Below are 19480 nucleotides of genomic sequence, written 5' to 3' on the forward strand. Positions count from 1 at the left end.
TTTAAGAATATGAGGGCAATTATAAGACAGAACACACTTTACATTCAGAACAGCCATCTTGTAAAACATGCATGCACCTGCTGAGATGCATGAATGCATTTTCTTTCCACCAAGGCAGCCATTTATTACATTGATGTCAAGAGTTTCCCCACTAGTGCATGAATGCACCAAAAGATATGGAGATTTTCAAAATCAATTTGTTCCTTGAAAAAAAACTTGAAATTTGAAAACAATTTACTGAGCTACTATCTTAACCATGAAAAAAGTTGTAGACAGTCGTTGTTTTCTGGAGAAATATAATCACTTTTGGCATGCCTTGAGAAACACTTGGCTTTAATGTACTGTATAGTATGTGTGCAGTGTGGTAACAGATCTAAAACATAAATGAATGCTATAATTGTCTTTTAAAGCCATTTAATTAAGTCTTACAAAAACACACAAAGATGGATCCACCTGTCCAGCTAACGAGATGATTACATTGCAATAGAGAGACTTGGGTTCAGCAACTATTCAAATGACAAATGTTTTCAAAGTGAGCTAAGTCCAGGAAGACTTACTTAGTACATTCCTCTAAAGAAACACACAGGCTTTGCTGGAAGGTAAGGATCTCCTCCAGGTTTCCACACAGGGTGGCGCTGTCTGCACTGCTCAGCCTGAAAAGACAGAGAAGACAATGAATGTTCAAATATATACATGATGAAAGAAAGTTAAGTTAAACATAAAAGTAAAGAATTATGATGATTAAAAAGCCTGAATATGTTTTTTGAGATGACAGTATTGGTAGCAGGAGTAGTAGTGATTAAAGGACCAGTGTGTAGGATTCAGTGACGGTGAAGAACCAACTGAATACCCTTCACCCTCTCCATCCAAACATGTAGGAGAACCTACAGTGGCCACAAAATTGCAAAAGGCTCCTTCTAGAGTCAGTGTTTGGAGTGTCCGTTCTGGACATAGTAGTGCAAGTGCAGGCTCAATTTGGAAATCATGCATATAATGAACTTTGAAAAAAACTTAACAGTGGATTTCCTTAAACTTTAACTGTGATTCAACTGAAAGAAAACACACACACACACACACACACACACACGTTGAGTTTGACCCTTGTCCCGGCCTGTAGTTTGGGAAATAAGGAAGCTGTGCAGCAGTAACATTTTGGATAACAAGCAGAAACGGATAAAGAAAAGTGTCTTATGAACGGCAAATTCAGCTCCAAAGCCCTGCCAGATGTTCTATCCACAAGACCAAAGTTATTTACATTACGGAGTACGTCCAGTCTGAGAGCAGATTTAGGTAGCATGCAGTATTTCATTGTTCTTGATTGTTTCAATAATAATAAGCATACATTTGCATAAAGCAAGCATATCCACTCCCATGTTAATAAGAGTATTAAACACTTGAAAAATATCCCTTTGAAGTACATTTAGAATTTTTTTTTTAAATGTGTGATTAATTTGCGATTAATTGCGAGTTAACTCATGACAATCATACAATGAATTGTGATTAAACATTTGAATCGACTGAGCCCTAAATAATACATAACAATGTCTTATAACAAGAATATATAATATAATAACTATAAAGGCTTATTTAATATATGATGTGTATTATAATGGTGTTTCTTATTTGGTATATAAAATGTGAGAAAAGATTGCTGAAGTGTGATTCTCTCTAAGCACCAGTACCGTAACAGCACAGATAGACATGCATCAAACTGCAAGTGGTGGCTTACTTGACCTGATTTTCTCAAATAACGGCTCACCTGGCCGTGGTAAGTTGTACTAAACATGTCACAACCTGGCTGAGAGTGACTTTGGGCTTTTAGGGAGGGGAGAAGGTGCACCACTGTAAAAGATGGGGGTGGGCTGGATTCATAACACAAGACAAAATGAGAGCATCACTGCAAAACAAAACGCGATAAATTGAGATTAAACAATTGTGTTTTATCTCAATTATCATGTTTTCATCATTGTTGGAAGCCAAAATCTTGATTGAAAAAAAAAATCGATGTATTGCCCAGCCCTAATTCTAAGTTAACAAAAACAGAGTTAGATTACACAGTAATTAAAACATACTTGTGAATATTATATTCCATTTCTACAAACCATCCCTGTAAATGCCACTAATTCTATGCAATGCACCATTAAGATATTCAGCTTCAGGAATTTTGTATCATCTAGTGAACCAAAGAGATTTTCCAGGTAAGCCATATTTCCGTCTGCCTTAAGTCATTTGCGTATTAAATGCTTTGTGTTTTGTCCTTGTCATCGCTCTTACTTGTCACTGGCTTGCAGGGGTCGTAAGTAGCAACTTAGCACTGTTTGTAATTCTTTGACAAACTCCCGCTCATGTTCCAAGATGTCCTGTACCACCTGCAAAAGAAGCACAATCAGCAGAATACATAATGTTAATGTGGTCAGATTCCAAGAAAGGACAGAAAACGTGTTAATAATCAAGAAAATCTGAATGATTTATTAGTTCCCCATCAGTACTTTGGGGTATTTTTAAGCGGTGAGAAAACCAAGTGATGCAGTGAAGAAGTGTGATTCAAAATAGAAAAGTTACTCATTCGTGGAAATTAAAAAGAGGAAAAGTCTATAAAATTTACAAAAAGTAGAAACTGATATGAAAAGAGGACATGCTGCTCTTGTCGTCATTAAATGTTTTTGATTATATACTGTATGAGTAACAACTGCTTTATAGCCACTTTCAGCTAGGACAGGTGTAACGTGACAATCAAAATCTCCCAGCAGCAAGCAAACCTGCCTTTTTATAACAAACTCCATCATACAATTAAGATAAAAGAAACTAATTCCAAAAAAATTCATGGATCCTGTTTTAAGCATTAATACAATCTGCATTTCTTTATACATTCACTCACCACACTGTAGTAGTTCTTTGTCAGCTGAGTTCCTTTAGGAGACACTGGTTTCTCTGTGGATGAGATGGGTGTCAAAGTTAAGAGTAACATTCATGATGAATATCCACACACTGATAATACATAAAATAAGATAAGATAGATTTTATTTGTCATTCAGATTATACACTATACAGTGCACATCCAACGACATTTAGTAGCAATGGCTCAAAAAATGCAGAATATTACGGCATCATCACACCTTACAACAAAACCATCAGTCCACTTTTCAAGACTCTGTGAAAAGCAGATTGCAATGCACTTTCAGCAAAAATCCTTTGATCATACAGCCAGACTCACCGCAGGGTTTGATCTCACGGACGTAGTTACTGGGGAACCAACCCGTTTTGCCGTTGAGCGAGCCCTCCCACCAGCCTCCCTCCTCCTGCCGCGTCACAAGGATCATGTCACCTTTATTAAACGACAGCTCATCCTCATTGTTCTGTTTGAAATTGAAGCGGGCCTTCACCATCTGCCCACCCCCACCGTTCTCAGACATCTCCTGTTAGAGTGATCAAACATCATCGAGAGCATGAGAAACAATATCTGTATGGATGTGCAAACATTTAATGCAGTGAAAAAATGATCACCTTTTTTGACATGCACACTTTTCATTTATATTTGGTCAATCCTTGTAAGAGTGTACATGTGATAGAAATAGTAAAAATGTTTAACTACAACAACCAACAAAATGATGAGGAAAATTCAATGTAAAAAAGGTGCAAAAGGGGGTGAACACATTTTCAAACATGTGAGAGTGTAAAAAACAGAAAGACAGAACATGTAGATATATACAGAAGAGACCATACCACTGATTTGGATTGTCTACGCAGAGATCCTTTGGATTTGGCAGAGGAGAGTGTGTGTGAGGATGTCGAATGACTAGGAGAGGAGGCACCGGACTGCGAACATGACCTCTCAGCAGCACAGTCTGTGGACACACACAGAGAGGAAACATGGAGCCTTCATTATCTAGGTTTTAGTGTTTTTGGGACTTATGACTCTCTCTGGCTTTGTCCTCATCAGATGAACAACATAACATCATCTTGCAAATGCACACATCACAACTGACGCAGGTGCACATATTTGGAGGCTGACAACCTGACGATAATTCATGCAAGTATGGTCCACTGATCCACACAGCCCGAGGACAGTAAACAGATGAGCGCACAAACAGACTACACTTTTTCAATGCCTGATTGAATCATCTGATTTAACCAAAACTGACAGACTGCTCCAAAATAACATCAAGTAGCTTCAAAAAAAGGAAGGAAATATGTGGCCTTCAGGTAATCATATATATTTGTATGCACTTTTAGTATCTTATCTCTCCTTCACAAACATGTCTTCATTTTAAAATCATGTATAGCTTAGTTAGTATATGTGGTTAATACTGTGTTTGTATATCAAATTAGTAAATCTTTCATAAAATATATTTATAATATGCAAACTAATACATTGTATATATCTCAGTGATCACATAGTCAATGTGTTAGTTCAGCAAATACATCCACTCTGACTAACTGATACATATTTAACATAACTTCCTCCTACCCTGTCTCTGACCTGAAATGCAGCCCAGGAGGTGGCTTTTGTAGAAAATCAAATTCATATTTGTGTCACTAACATCCAACCTCGTCGCTGAGCTGCTGCAGCAGAGGAACAGTGATTTATGGTCAGTAGCTGCCAACTGTCCTGCACTGTGAGTGCACTGGCAGAGGTATCAATTTTGTTACAAGTACTCATTTGACTAGTGACACATAGTAGCCCTGCAACATCTTACATGCTAACAAGCAGAAACGCACCCCCTGAAGCGTCCGTAGCAAGTGCCAGTTGGATGTCAACCAGGTTCTTGGGTTCTAATTCTTGGGTAAAATGCACCCTTAGCCCTGATAACCCCTCATTCAGATTCAATACGGAGCTCAATTTGGAAGCCATAAAATTGACAATCACTTCAGTGCACTTTCACATAAAGGCAGTGAAATGTGCAACGGTAACACTTTTGGTGTGATCTTGTTTTATCAGCAAATCATCTGGAATCTATGTACTGTATGTTATGATGATGAAAGCCTGGAGAGCAGGCTGGAGATGGTTTCCATATGCTGAGACATCAGGGTGCATCACACTGAAGGCTAACTGATAGGATAACAACATGCACACACACACACCAAGCCTCCTACTGTAACAAGCCCTTCTGTCCGTTACGCTCTGTAGTCACCACTGTTGTTTGTTTTCGTATGTTCAAAGCATCTACCCTAAACAAACACAACTGCTGTGCGGCCACTAACAGATGCACATAATGCAGGGGAGCACAGTAAGGCTGGCAAAAGGATCACGAGTAAAAGCACAGAGGCTTCTTATGTTTGAACACATCTACTAACTTCAAATCAAGATCACTTCTGACGACCGCTGAACAGCTGCTGGGGATAGCCAGGCTATAAAGGATTTGCATATCAAGCAGAGCCCATCACTGACAAAGGCTTCTGCTGCACATCTGAGATACACATCCTGCCCTTCATTTAAGCACCGAAAACATTGATAATGCATTAACAATATCACAGAAAAGGGTTAAAATATACCTATCACCACAGATAGGTGCACAGGATCATGGATTACTCAAACGACTAGCCAATTAATCAGTTAGCAAGCAAGAACGCTAAACTATTGCAAGGATCTGCTGCTTCATTGAGTAACTTGAAAACATCAGCTTGGGCCATTTTTCACTATTTTATATTTTATAGATTAACTGATTAAACTAAACTCTTAATAATTTACAGGTTAAATGATGATGGAAATAATTTCTAGTTGCAGCTCATCTCTACTGTCACTCTGGCACGATCTAAGACCAAGTAGGCTACCCTATTAAAATACAGGAATGTCACAAGTAAATGTTCTCATATGGCTCTGAACATAATGCATCTATGATCAAGCATTCAGTGACATGCAGTGGCAGTCGATTGGTCTCAGTACACTGACTAAATAATTCTGATGTCGGCGGTTCTCTGGCAGCTGGGAGCTGGAAAGTGGGGGGAGACACTTCAGTGTCCTCAAACAAGGACTCAAGCAAAGCAATTAGCCCCAAACTGCTGTGGGGCTGCTGCACTGCGAACCTTTCATGTTGCGTCCTTATCGAAGACATGCACTTGAGTAAAGGGTCTTTGTCTAAAAGCGATAGACTCATGTTCAGTCCCATTATGCACTTAGCCTAATACTAGAGCTTAATCTGAATGTAAAAATTACAAAAAAAAATCTACTAAGCAGGATATTAGTCAGGGTGTATTGAGCTATGGATGCACATGGGTAAATATGGCACCCAGCATGACACAAGCACACACTGCCTTGCCAGCTGCCCATGGGTAACACACCCAATCATGATTTAGAAGGGCTCCATGGACAAAACCAGGGAAAAAGGACATAGAGCAGCAACTGTTTTCATCATATTTCATATCTAAATGTCTTTAATGGAAAGTTTACACCAAAACAGTGTAGGGCTCAACACTGAAGACAAGTTTCAGGCAATAGATAGTCTAATATACAGATTTCCACTACAGCTGCAACTACCAAGTATTTTTATTATTAATTAATTTGTTAATTATTTTCTCAATTAAACTACAAGTCGTTTTGTGTATTAAATGTCGGAAGATGGGGAAACACGTCAATCACCTTAAAAACATCAAAATATTCACATTTGAGAGGTTGGAATAAGAGAATGTGGGCATTTTTTTCTTAGAACACTTAGAACAAACAATAAATCAACTATCAAAATGGTTAGTGATTCATTTTCTGTTGATCAACTAATAGTTGCAACTCTAACCTCCACTGAGGTTTTCTTTGCATGACACAAGGTTGGATAAAAAAAAACTCCATGGGCTCTGGGAACTTCTGATGCACATTTTCACAATTTTCCATAACTAATTGAGGGAACAACTGGTAGATCAATCGATAATGACAATCAGCATTAGTTGCTGACCTGTTCTCAAGCAGTCCCTGAAGTGAAAGCCAGGTCATTCAGGGAAAGACAGCACAGATCTTACCTTGTGTAGCAAAGTTGACTGCCAGCAAAGTGGACAGGACCTTTCCAAAGTTCTCACCAGAGTATAACCACTCTGGTTCAAACCCCTGGATGGGAAAGGAAAAAACAAGATGAGATCAATAACCCCTCCCATAAAAACTGCTCATACAAGAGAGTGAGTCGAAATTAGAAAGATTTCTACTGATTGCACACAGAGAAAGACACACAATTCAGGCTGTAGCACAAATAATACAAAGACACAAACACAGACAATGAAACACACAAAGGGATTTGAATAAGCCTAAAACAAGACAGAGATAAAAACGGACATGTTAAGCGTGACCCATATTTTGTGATTTAGTGGTTTGTAATAAAATGGACATTGGCAGACTCATTTGCAATTCACTGTGCACTTGTGCACACACACACACACACACACACACACACACACACACACACACACACACACACACACACACACACACACACACACACACACACACACACACACACACACACACACACACACACACACACACACAAAGTAGTACTGCTTGCTTGCTCTGTCTCAGACGGCTATCTTCTTTCCTTCAGCAGATAAGGTTTAGCTTTTTTTTAAAAAACATCTTAAATATAGAGTTTGAGTAGTACAGCCTCATGCGTTGTGTCCTCATTCAGAGTTAAAGCAAGTGTGACCGTTACATCTTTGGGTATAGGATCAGCTCTTGGAGTATACATGACTACCAAGATTTACTCAGGTTGCGTTTCAACATGTAAAAAATAGCTTTATGTGTCATGATTTTGTATTACTAGTTTCAAATGTGGAAAACATTGGAGAAAAATATTGTATTAATAAATCAGGATTGAGTGATGCTTACATCACATTATTGACCTCAGTCAGATTCAGATTGCTAATCTTGAAACACTGACCATGAGCAGGATCAGTAGTTTCAGTGACTCATGTTATGAATACATGCCACTCTAAATGACTGTGGTAGTGTATAAAATCTCAACAAACAAATCAATCCCCTCAGTTCATAACATGGCAGAAAAAAATCAGAGGCCTTGTGCAGTTATTGACGCTTCCTCTTTCTGCCTCTCAGGGCAGAAGTGAAAGCGGTATGACTGATCTCTTTATGCAGTCACAGGAAAAACGGGCACTACTTGCTATAGCAAAAAAAGAGAAAAAAAAGTTCTCTAAACAAGATCACATCACTGACCAAAGGATGGGCAGGGCTCACTGTAATGCCACAGACATCTCCTGGCCGATACATTTGACAGTGGCTCTCCAAAAGCTGCTGCCCATGAGCTACTGGCTGGCCACAAAAGGTCTAATTATGGGCTAGGGCAGGACTGGTGGATAAAAGCGCAAGGGGGACCTCCCAGACATAACAAGCCAGCTGGGCAGGAGTATTGAACCACTTGACTTTGCAGTGAGCCAGACTTGCTGACTCAATTAGCTGTTTAAAGAAACCAAATGATGTGACTCAAGACCAGAAAAGATTATTTATAAAACTGGAGGAGAAATTACTGTCCAGTGTGGCGGTCAAAAAAACAGGCTGGTATGGAGAAAGGGGAACACTCCCAACATCTGCAATCCATTTGCCCGTTTTGAACATCTGGCCATCTTGGCAATACAGGCCAGTAGTTTTAGATTTTTAAACCTGTAGCAACAAACTAATATCTACTAATTCTAACTAATATCATGTGTCACTGCAGCATAAGGATGATGGTGAATTTTCAAGGAAATAAACACTGTGAAAAAATGACAAGAGGGACTTGTCACAGAGGACAACAGTTTTGTTCCTGTCTGCTCAGTGGGAATGACTGACAGCATGCCTGTTTATGTGGCTCACTCCACATGGACGTGTGAAGAAAAAATATGCCAGCAGGGTAAGCAGATCACAACACAAGCAAGAGTGTAAGGCTATGTAGGTCCCATCTGTAAACTGCAGTGGGCTAAGAAGAGGGTTAAGTAAGGAGATAATGATAAAGAAAAGGTCAGCCCATGTCAAAACATTGCACGTTTGTCGCCACATGAAACTTGAAGACACACTTACCTCCACTTTCAAAGACGAGCATCCTCTTAAAAACTCCCTGATGTTGGAAATGCAGTCAGCTTCAGTTCTCGGATCCTGGCAATACTGAGCACACACACACATATACACACACACGAAATAAATATATAAACCTCAGCTTAGTAATGACAGATAGACATCTGACACAGGCATTCATCAGAAGCTCCGGACCGAAGCTATACTGTCATTTTTAAGCTACACATGAAAAAAGCGTGAAGTAACATTGTTGTAGTGAGCTCAATGGCATAACCTACAGTTGACAAAATAACTGTGGAGTCTTCCTGCGTCTCCTTCATGCATACATAACCATTAACGCCACTGAAAAGTCAAACTCGCAAAATTTAAGCCAGACATCCGCTGACTTTCAATATAAAATCCGTATTACAAAAGGTCGCGAACAAGACCTTTGGCTTTATTCTTGATTGCAAGTACAGTCCGTATAGTAATAAAAGCACAGTCCGTAAAGTATAAAAGTAGCATACTAGACAGAAAAAGTAATAATACAAATTGGAAGTTTCTACTTCCTGTATTATTCTAGCGACTTTTAGCACAGGGGAGGTCGCACTGTCAAGACCCGCCCTCCTCTGGCTCTTATTGGCTAGTACTTTGTGCCTTCGTTACTTGGGTTGGTCAGGTTAAGGCATGAGGAGTGTGATTGGTTAGCACTTGGGTGAGAATATCAGGGTCAGCCAATCAGGAGCTGAGTAGGGGTAGTAGCGGGTCGTGACTTCGTCATCCTAGGAAAAAAAACAATCTCACACCGGGAAGAACCGAGCCTTTCAAGAGGAAGTGACGAACAGTCTCTGCAACTGTTATTTATCATTATCAACTTTGTCATCTCAAACTAAGCATCTGTTACTGTCACGTTGATTGTGTTCAACACGTTAAAGCAGCTGCTAAGAAAACTTGAGTCCCGTGAAACCCCCGCCCTGTTTAGGACCTCGTGCAGTCCTTAAACATGTATACTTAATGCACTCTTGCCACATGATTTGTCCTGTTTTTGGTGGGTGTTCACACCGACTCACTGATGTCAAGAATGCGGAACGCGTTTTTTCTTCGCTTCACAGGAAGCCACATCTTGAAATCTCGCCTCTGAAAGTTGACGAATTGCTGTTTTTCATGTGCAGGCATTTTCGCGGTAACGTTACATATCAGAAAAACAGGCTTCAAAAACTTTCACGGCTCAAGTTTCGAGAGTCACACAAAATGAAAAGGCCCTGCTGCAGGGGAAGTTCTTGCCCATATCATTTTCAACAAACCCCTCCCTTCTTTTCCACCAAGAGCCGTCGATCATTTAGCGTTTGTTGACTTAAGTTAACTTAAATCAACAACTCACCTTGGGTGTGAAGCCAGGTATGAGCCGCTCCGTGAGCTTGCACAGAACAACCCCATCCTTCAGCGATGTTTTCAAAAACTCCTCCGGGTCTGCTATATTCTTTTTAGGCGAGCTGAGCACTCCCAGTGATATTAACCACGTTACAGTCTGCTCCTCTGGATTCATAGCTTACAAAAAATGATCATTGCCTAAACACGCATTGCTGAAGGAACTAAATATACTGGCGGCCTGTTCCGTATCAATATGCAACTCACATCCGCACTTCTGCTACAAGTTAAAAAAAAAAAAAAAGCGGCGGTGGGGGGAAGGACGGTCGCTGTTTCTACACGCGAAACTGATGATCACCCCTACTGGCAAATAGGAACCTCAACAATAGGCAGCAGTCTTTTTTTTCTCCCCCCTCTGCAAAGTAGCATATGCTGGCAGTGGGCCTTTTCTTACATATTGCATTACAAGTCAAGTCGCAGCAAGGATCAGGAAACACCGCCAGCGAGCTTATCTATGGTGCATCAGCATATTTCGCAAGAGAAAAAATGTGCCGTTTACTTTATGATTAACCCGGGATGTTGCTTATGGGCTTGATATGTCGTCTGTTGACATTCATTATGATACAAGCGTTAAAATTCAATGCATCTATGTTGTTTATTTAATCGAGTTGAAAATGACTCATGCTGAGTTTTTTTTCTCACTGCAATACATGGCTGTCTGGCTATTACCACTTTAACCTCGTCATTTCTGTTGACTGAATAGTATGTCTAGGATGAAATCGCGATTGATTAGATTGTGTTAGATTAATGTTTATTGTGCATATGACCATTTGAAAAGTGCAATTGGGTTAAAAACTGCAGATTGTGATAAAACGAGATGGCACCAAAACACTTGAGCCCCCTTTTAAATACAAGGACAATAAAACAAACTATCTTCAATACAACATGGAGATAAGTCCATTCTTTCATGAGAAATAAAAAACAAACAACATATTTTTCTCATCTTTATTGAAAACACCAAACATGATTTGAGCAAATCCTCAGCCCGCATTCTTTCCACTTCCAACATGTTCCACTTGAGAAGTCTCCACAGTGGTCTGTGCCAGCATCTGAAAGACAGCAAGCATTCAAAACTTATTACATCAACACTTTCATTTTACAGCTCTGTATATCCAGTATACCTTGGAGGTCATTTGAAAAGTACATTTTCTCAACATTTATTATGCAAAAAGAAGTTATGTTTCTTCCATATATGTACAGATAATTCAGTGATAACAATTTGATACCTGCACTGCTGGGCTGTGGTTTCATTGGTCCAACAAACTGAGGACACAATTCAGGTACGTTGTAAGAGCAGTTGCCTTGAAGGGGTGTTCATCCTGTAATAAGAACATAATATTAACGTGCTGCCCTCCTCTTAATTATGTATTCATAAAATGTTTGATAATGATCTTTTTAATCCTTGGTCCGACTTTGATTTCGCTTTAGCAATCGTTTCCAGTTTGGCAGGACGGTAGGTTTCTTCCAGAGGTCTCCATTGTTTGAATTGGCATGCTTGTGGAAAAGGTTTTGATACTGAGAAAAAATGGCTATCAATTTTAAAATGGCTTTTAAACTTTACTGAGACAAAAAAAATTCTTACATATAGCTATGAGAGCTTTACCTTTGATTTTACAAACCACTGTTGCCAATCATTCTCACTCAGGTTGGACGATTGGTTAGGGAAAAAAGGATCTCCATCGTTTTGAGGGCTCAGCTGGGAAAATGGCAAACTTTCATTGCCGACAAGGGATGAAACTTCTTAGGATGGTGCTGCACTTTGACAATTTTAGCTGATAAAAACGGACTACAATAAAAAAGGCACATTCAGTTGACCTCCATTTTTTCCTTTTGTCCTCTGAGGCAAAAGCTGTCTTGAATATCACGCTTTGAGTGAAGATTGCAATACAGGACAATGAGAAACTCATTTACAGATGAGAAACAAAGAGGTTTGCTTTGCTTACCAGCCGTTGACTATCGGTCGAGTTGAAAAGACTCTTGCATTTGGTTGTTGTTGCCTTTGGTTTTGTCGTTGCATGCCATCAAATGGCTCTAGGGTGACGGATCCATTTCCAAGGAAACTACATTGGAACATTTTGACAGTAACATTTGCCTAACCCTTAGAGACAGTAGTGACCAGTTGGAAGCACATTTGTTTTAAGAATGAACTCAAGTCACTCGACTATAAAAGCACGAGCAGAGACTCACCTAAGCTTTACAGAGAACTTTGTAAAAAAGGAGATCATTTTGTTAATTAACATTCATGTCACTGTTTCTGGTCTTGTTTTAAATATCGATGAGAAGTGGTCAAAGAACGACTAAAATCTTTATTAGAGTAGGAAAGCCAGGCTTATAGGGCATTGCAGATTCCAACAGCACTGAATGTACAAAAACGAACACTCACTTGGTAACTGTACTGTTACATGAGCAAGAGAAATACTAATTAAAAAAAAAAAAAGTTTACACATAAAAAAATGGGAAACTCAAGATACATTTCAAAGCTATGCTCCATATTCCACAGATTCAGACATGGATAGTTTTTCTTGTCAGATTTCTTCCAAAACACGTGTTAACTGTGCACGAACACTAACGTTTGCTTTGACGTGATTTGCATGTCCATTTTAGTATCTGCTGCGAGCCATTCCTCTATCGGCTCGATTGCTGCCACGGCCACCACGTGGCCCACCACGGCTTGAGCTGCTGTATGAATCACGAGGAGGGTAGCCTCTCTCGACAGGGGGAGCTGGGCCCCTATCCTGCCTGCCCATTCGCTCACCACGGCTAGGTGGGTATGGGTCACTCCGACTGCTGGGGTAACTGTCACGACTGCCATAGCCATCCCTGGAACTGCTGCCATAGTCATCGTAACGACTGCTTCCACTGCTCCCACCATAGGATGGTGGGGGACCCCTTGATGGTGGGGCGCTGCGAGAGTTACCTGCAGGGTCAATGGGTCAGGTAATTGGCAAGGTTCAATTGACACAGTTTCTTGCACTTTAAAGTGCTCATTGTTTTTGCCAATAGAATTCACTCTAAAAAATAAATTTAATGGACGACATGTTTAAATGTCCCGTCATTTAATAAGCCTTAAAATGTAACACTGGATATTCAGTTGATATGGGCAGTAAAATATCCAAGCACAGGGAATAAGAGGGCAATGTTACTTGTTTCTGCATGCCATTGATTTTTGTGTAGCCATTTTCCTTTTAGAGCTCCAAGTGTTAGAACTGCAGGTAAGGACGAGGTATTCAGAGTTGTCTTGATGGTTTTTGGAAGGTTACTCCTTGAGGGAGTGCTTTGATAGGCATCATATACGGAGTGGTCAACGGATGTTTCCAAGGATTTTTGGGGATTCCTTTATGGTTGCCAACTCTCTGGGGCACATTAAGTAGTCTGCATTAGTTTTGTGTGATACTGTCACAAACATTTATTCTTTTGAAGAATGCAGCGGTAATATGGATTGTGATATGTGGATACAGCTTTCCAAAATGTTTTTGTAGTTCAGTTGAGATGCCAATACTTATACATTTCTAATAGATGGAACGATTGCAACTTGCTTTGCCGGTGAGGGAAGTGGCAAATGGAATGGCAAAACGTTTAAGAGTCAGACTGAAATGCCATTTCCTTTGGGTTAGGGGAAAAACTGCAGCATCTTGTGACTGGAGGTTGCGGTAGTCAATGCTATTATTTGGTTGGTTGGTTGATTATTTAATGCAGCTTTTCCTTGTGCCACAGTAGTTATCTGTCCACATTACACTCATGTAGGCATATCTTACCGTAACCATCATATGAATCTCTGTAGGAGCCACCACTTGGACGGTCTACGTAGCTTCGTGGTTCCCGGCCTCCGCTGTACCCATCACGCTCACTACATAATAGGGACAGTTGTTACTTGGTGACCCAGTGAGATCAGATCCAAGTTTTTTACCTTTTGTATCAATGCAAGCTCATACCTGTATCCCCTTGACATTGATCCATAGTCATCTCGGGAACTGGAATTTGAGTATTCTCTGTATGAATAATCTCTGGGAGGAGGTCCATAGTCCCGCGAATCTCTGGAGTTATAATCCCGACTGGAGTAGCTGTCAAAAATAGCACAATTAACCTCAGAGCTGTAACCATGAAGTGTTATGTATTTACTTGGTAACTGACAAAAACAAGTTAAATCAGTTATATGGGAATTCAGTAAACAAATACACTCTCCCTTAGGGCTGGGCAATTAATCAAATTTTTTTTTTATTGAAACCGACATTTAGAAACTCTAATTGACTTAATCTTGCTCATGTCAATTAATCCTGGTGCTCACTGTTGCCATGACAGTAAAGGTTGTATATCTTTAAGGAATTTGAAAACTTGTCTTCGGTGATCATTTTAACCCAAACCATGATCTTTTCATATATTTAATCAAGTGGGTTTTGTGCCTAAACTAGACAATAACCACAGTGTCACACCTTAAAACATCATTATTTTCACTCCATATAGATACTCATGTGCGAAAATATCAAAAATATCTTGTGAGGGCAGTGTAAAATACAAAAGAAAAAGAAACTGAAAATACATAATTGTTCATCAAGGGTGGAGATAATTGTTCATTAATCGTAATCAAGGTTAAATGTTCAGTTAATCGTTGCCATAATCGCCCAGCCCTACTCTCCCTTGAGATTTTGTTCGCTACAAAATAATTCAAACATTAAAGTTGTTTAAATTTTGTGTAAGCAAAAAACTTCTATCGCACTTAATTAAAAACACTTATTAGTGGAGTTTATCTTCTCAGATACAGGACAGCTCAAACGCATATGAAAGTCCACTCTATGCTTCTTCATATAAAGTAAGAGTATGAGACATAAACAGAATAAGCTTTGAATATGAAGCATATCTTTTACAAAGAGCAAGTTAAGATCTGGTGTAAAAAGGTTGTACATACTTTAAACACCCCATTTCCACGGTTGCAATTGTATGTAAGTTAACTTTTGTCACATAGTCACTGCATACATTCAGCAAAACAAATTTTACCAATATTTTGTGGTACACCTAACTGTGCAAAAACGTATAACAATATAACTCAATATTAAGCATCCTACCTATCTTTTGAAGAATAATGGTCATCTCTTGGTGATGGATAATCCTCCCTTCTGGACATCATGGAGTCTCTGCGAGGAGGGGGTGGACCATAGGGATCCCTGTCCCTTGACATAGGGGCTGGAACACACAAAGTAATAGCAAACAAGCTTATTAATCTCCAAATAACCCTGAGATAAACACAGTCCATCAAAGTGCATGCAAGGGAGTTAGATCATGCACCCTGCACATCCGAAATAAATAAATACATTCAACAACAATGAAATACATTTGACTCAACAACATTTTGCGGAAGCAAGCAAGTAAACAATGGGTATTATGCCAGTACAATTTTTATGAATTACTTACACCCCTCTGGCTGCATTTGAATCGAGATAAATATAACAAGATTTTCCTCACACTCACGTCTGCTCATGGGACCAGATGGGGCTGACCTCTTGGGTGGGGGACCTCCGTTACGAACTGGGGGTCCTCTCTTCATTGGAGGGGGACCTCTGGATGACATCCCTTTAAAGAAGGGTTCTACATTCCCTGAATTATCATAGTAGTCTTATAACAGACAAGAAATGCAAATATTAACAAACTAAACTCAATAAGATGTATTACTAAAATGACATTTAGTAATACATTAGTGTATTTCATCATTGCATATTCACAAACTTGACTGAGCAAAATTTACCTCTGGATGGTGGGCTTCTTATACCACCAGGACCTCCCCTGGACCCGCGGGGGCCTCTGGGTGGACCACGACTGCGAGAGTGCACGGGTGGGGGTCCTCGCCTGCCAGCACTCTCAAACTGAGGTTTGGTAGCTTGCTCCACTTTGATAGGCTTGCCATCCAGGGACTGCAGTAGAAGAGGCACAATTAACAATTGCAAATTCAACATGATTTATATTATGTTCTGAATTATGCCTGATTAAATTTAGGACTTGCCTTTCCATTCATCTCTCGCGCTGCGTCCTTGGCATCAGCTGGACTTTCAAAAGTCACGAAAGCGAAGCCTCTTGATTTGTTTGTTTCACGGTCTTTCATCAGAAGAACTGAAATTAAGATATACAGGGTAAGAACAGTGTTGGAGCATTGTGACTTATAGTTTTAGCTATTTACAAGAACTTGACTAAACGGTACAAATATAGCTTATTTTGCAACAATTTAAGATGGACAACATTTAAATAATGGTTCTTATTGCTACAACCAATTTACTGACTACAACTGTGACTCACTGTTATCGGTTTAAACCAATATGTACCCTTCGTGGTTCAAAGGGTTAACTTATTTCCTGCTGCTAGTCACTACACTTTACAGTAAACAAGGAGCAATAAAGCCAGCTCAAAACATGCTTCATGTTACCAAAGGTGAAAACAAATGGGGTCCATTAAAGTGACGAGGACACAATGAATACCCGACCAGAACCATGGGGCTAGGTGTAGTGATTAGCATTTCTTCAAAAATATATTTGTTTATGAGTTTCATGTTTTAAAATACTTGAAATAATTAGCAGTTAACTCCCAGAACTAATAATTAAAAACTGACGATACAGCTGGGTATACAGTGATCTATAACATGAAGTGATCATGCACTTCTGTTGTCTTTAATATCTATTTCTTGTATATTTTAACCTAACTTACCTAAGATACGACCTGAAAATAAAAAAATGCCAACAATCTTTCCATACACACACCTTCCACAATCCTGCCATATTTGCTAAAGTACTGCTCCAAGGCCTTCTCGGTGGTCTCGGTGTTCAGTCCACCGATGAAGAGCTTCCCTGGTCGGTCTGCCTCTGCCATGCTGCAAAAATCCCCCACTTGCAACAACAACATGTCGTATGCACTATTAGAATATATATAATACTAACATCAATTGTATCTCTTGGTATTCAAACATTGTTGTGGTGATTCTTACCTGCTGTTGGTGAAGTCTTGGACTGTTCAATGCGCAAAATGGCGATAAACGTGTCAGCGGTGGTAAACGCTAGTTACTAGACTAGCTGGCTGTTATTCCGGCAGCTCAAGGCAGACTTATGCTTTACAGCTGCCCGCAAGCTAGTAAAGCTACTAAAGCAATGCTACCGTTATAGTAAATATGAACAGGGTAGGTGCAGCTGTGATAAACTCAATAACGGCTCCTCTCCCCCGCCTTCTTCTTCTTCTTCGTCGTCTCCCTTGTCGTCGTCTTCTTCTCGTACTTCTTCTTCTTCATTTGTTTAATGGCGGGCTGCAAACCAATGCAAGAGGTACATGTCGCCACCTACTGCACCGGAGCGTAATATCGTCATGACATCAAGGAGTGTTTCTGGATAGATATGGAAATGTAATAGGTTACAGATTACTAGTTACGCTATTTAAAATGTAATAAGTAAGGTAACTATTTCAATTACTTAATCAAAGTAATGAAACTTTTGAAACCATTTGACTACTTTTTGATTACTTTTCTAATTTCCTAATGAATGTTTTCAACTGTTAGGGTAAGTGTACGCATTAAGCCCACCAAAATCAAGTTCAGCTGTTTTTCATGGATACCAACATGATTTATAAGGAAGATCATTTCTTTTAAAGCAAGATATATCCCTCATTTGAAAATTCATTTATTAGTTCCTGTAGATTTTTTGGAATATAAAATATAAATATTTTATGAAAAAGTCAAAAGTCTGACATGGTCTTAAATGTAAGCCCATACACTCCAAGGTTCACGTCATGATTTATTTAAAAAATATTTAAAAAATATTGATTTCAAAGAATTAAAAACTGCAATATTTGTATTCAGTAACATGTTCTCAGAATAACATCAAACGGCTTTACTAAATGGCCTTGACTGGTAACGGCAACAGAAAGCAGTGTGCACATCAAAAACACGCAAAGAAACAAAATGAATATTATTCAACATATAGCCGAAGCTTTTAACAGAACATATTCAGATGTAACCCTCTTTGTAATCATCAACATTTTCATAAGTAACTGTAATTTAATTACACATTTTCTTTCAGTAACTGTAACGGATAACATTAATTTTGTTCTTGAATTACATAACACTGTTATATGTAACTAGTTACTCCCCAATACTGCCAGCAAATAATTATACAAAAAATGAGCATGAGTTGTACATTTTGTTATAGTATCCCTGAGACTGTTGTTTATGTTAGTACTCTTTTTGTAATATGTGTAATTTTGTTATTAACAACTATATGAACATTTTCCATATTATTGTTTTTTTTTATTTGTACAGATGCATTTAGTGTTGGCATACTAGAATATAACACTAATTTTAATTTGTGTATCTCTAATCTCTTCATTTTATGGGCTAACAATTTTTATATTCTTAAAAGCAAATTAACAGGTAAAAAGCCTTACTTCTTGGTCAAAAAAGGACGTCAAATACTACATAGACTTGATTTGTTTTTCTTTTGATTGATTTGTTTGATTTGACTTTGTCTTTGTAATTCCCTCTGACTCAGTGTTTGATTTTTCTTCTGCAAATGCAACATATTACATTAATTACTATATAGTTGAACTGGCTGTATACTGTACATAACCACCCACTGTAAAGTGACTTTTTTCTTACCAATTCAATATTTACCTCAGCACTCTTCACTTTGTAGCTCTCTTTGTATCATGGTTACAGTTCACAGAAAATATTTCACCTGTTTATAGACATTCTTTGTGTATATTTCTGAAAATTGTTGCATTATATTGTCTGTTAGTAGATTGAAAGCCACTAAACAGAGTCAACACAGTTAACACCAACTCTCTGAACACACTAACATCTCCACCCTAACTGCATGTGGCAATTTGTTCTGGTCTTTGTGAATTAGACGGGTTTTGCAACAATGCTTATTAGAAATAACGCACATACATGCATGGGAGAGGCAAGATGACGCTATTTGCTTGGCAACGTAGCATTTCACACCTTGTGGGTGCTTTTTGTGAATAACATACTATTATTTGTCTCATTTGCACCATTTGAGCGGTTGAAAAAGCCACACAATCCTTTGTGCATTTTGCCTTTATCAGGGGTGGATCTAGGAGTTGACAAAA

At 39.0% G+C, this 19480-nt stretch overlaps 2 protein-coding genes across 8 annotated transcripts in view; both read right to left on the bottom strand.

The window, feature by feature from the left end:
* arhgef6 (Rac/Cdc42 guanine nucleotide exchange factor (GEF) 6) overlaps positions 1-10677 on the bottom strand; it is a gene marked incomplete in the record, with an annotated part of 26757 nt that extends 16080 nt beyond the window's left edge. The window contains 8 exon segments of the mRNA XM_062425896.1: positions 558-653; positions 2275-2369; positions 2879-2931; positions 3215-3416; positions 3724-3845; positions 6949-7033; positions 8987-9070; positions 10341-10677. Coding sequence (XP_062281880.1) covers positions 558-653; positions 2275-2369; positions 2879-2931; positions 3215-3416; positions 3724-3845; positions 6949-7033; positions 8987-9070; positions 10341-10505 — 902 coding nt within the window.
* A 641-nt stretch (positions 10678-11318) lies between these two features.
* rbmx (RNA binding motif protein X-linked) lies at positions 11319-17639 on the bottom strand. Of its 7 annotated transcripts, none has more exons than XM_062425904.1 (10): positions 17352-17639; positions 17128-17253; positions 16380-16486; positions 16125-16290; positions 15845-15952; positions 15448-15565; positions 14320-14448; positions 14143-14234; positions 11614-13304; positions 11319-11436 (listed from the first exon to the last, which is right to left on the bottom strand). In XM_062425904.1, exons 2-9 carry the CDS (start codon positions 17234-17236, stop codon positions 12988-12990), a joined length of 1146 nt encoding a protein of 381 aa, XP_062281888.1. In that variant the 5' UTR covers positions 17237-17253; positions 17352-17639; the 3' UTR covers positions 11319-11436; positions 11614-12987. The 7 variants fall into 7 exon arrangements, with proteins under 7 accessions (XP_062281888.1, XP_062281886.1, XP_062281885.1 ...); XM_062425902.1 differs by having other exon boundaries at positions 15845-15967; XM_062425901.1 differs by having other exon boundaries at positions 15845-15976.
* Between the last annotated feature and the right edge of the window lie 1841 nt (positions 17640-19480).

The sequence above is a fragment of the Scomber scombrus genome, chromosome 9 (genome assembly GCF_963691925.1).
Source record: "Scomber scombrus chromosome 9, fScoSco1.1, whole genome shotgun sequence".
Classification (NCBI taxonomy): Eukaryota; Metazoa; Chordata; class Actinopteri; order Scombriformes; family Scombridae; genus Scomber; species Scomber scombrus.

Bases quoted from the DNA above. Each gene is read 5' to 3' on its own strand.
- rbmx (XM_062425899.1), bottom strand. From the start codon at position 17,236: ATGGCAGAGGCAGACCGACCAGGGAAGCTCTTCATCGGTGGACTGAAC. The intron at 16,487-17,127 runs GTGTGTGTATGG...TCTTAATTTCAG, and splicing joins ATATGGCAGGATTGTGGAAG to TTCTTCTGATGAAAGACCGT. The intron at 14,235-14,319 runs GTATGAGCTTGC...CCTATTATGTAG, and splicing joins TCAATGTCAAGGGGATACAG to TGAGCGTGATGGGTACAGCG.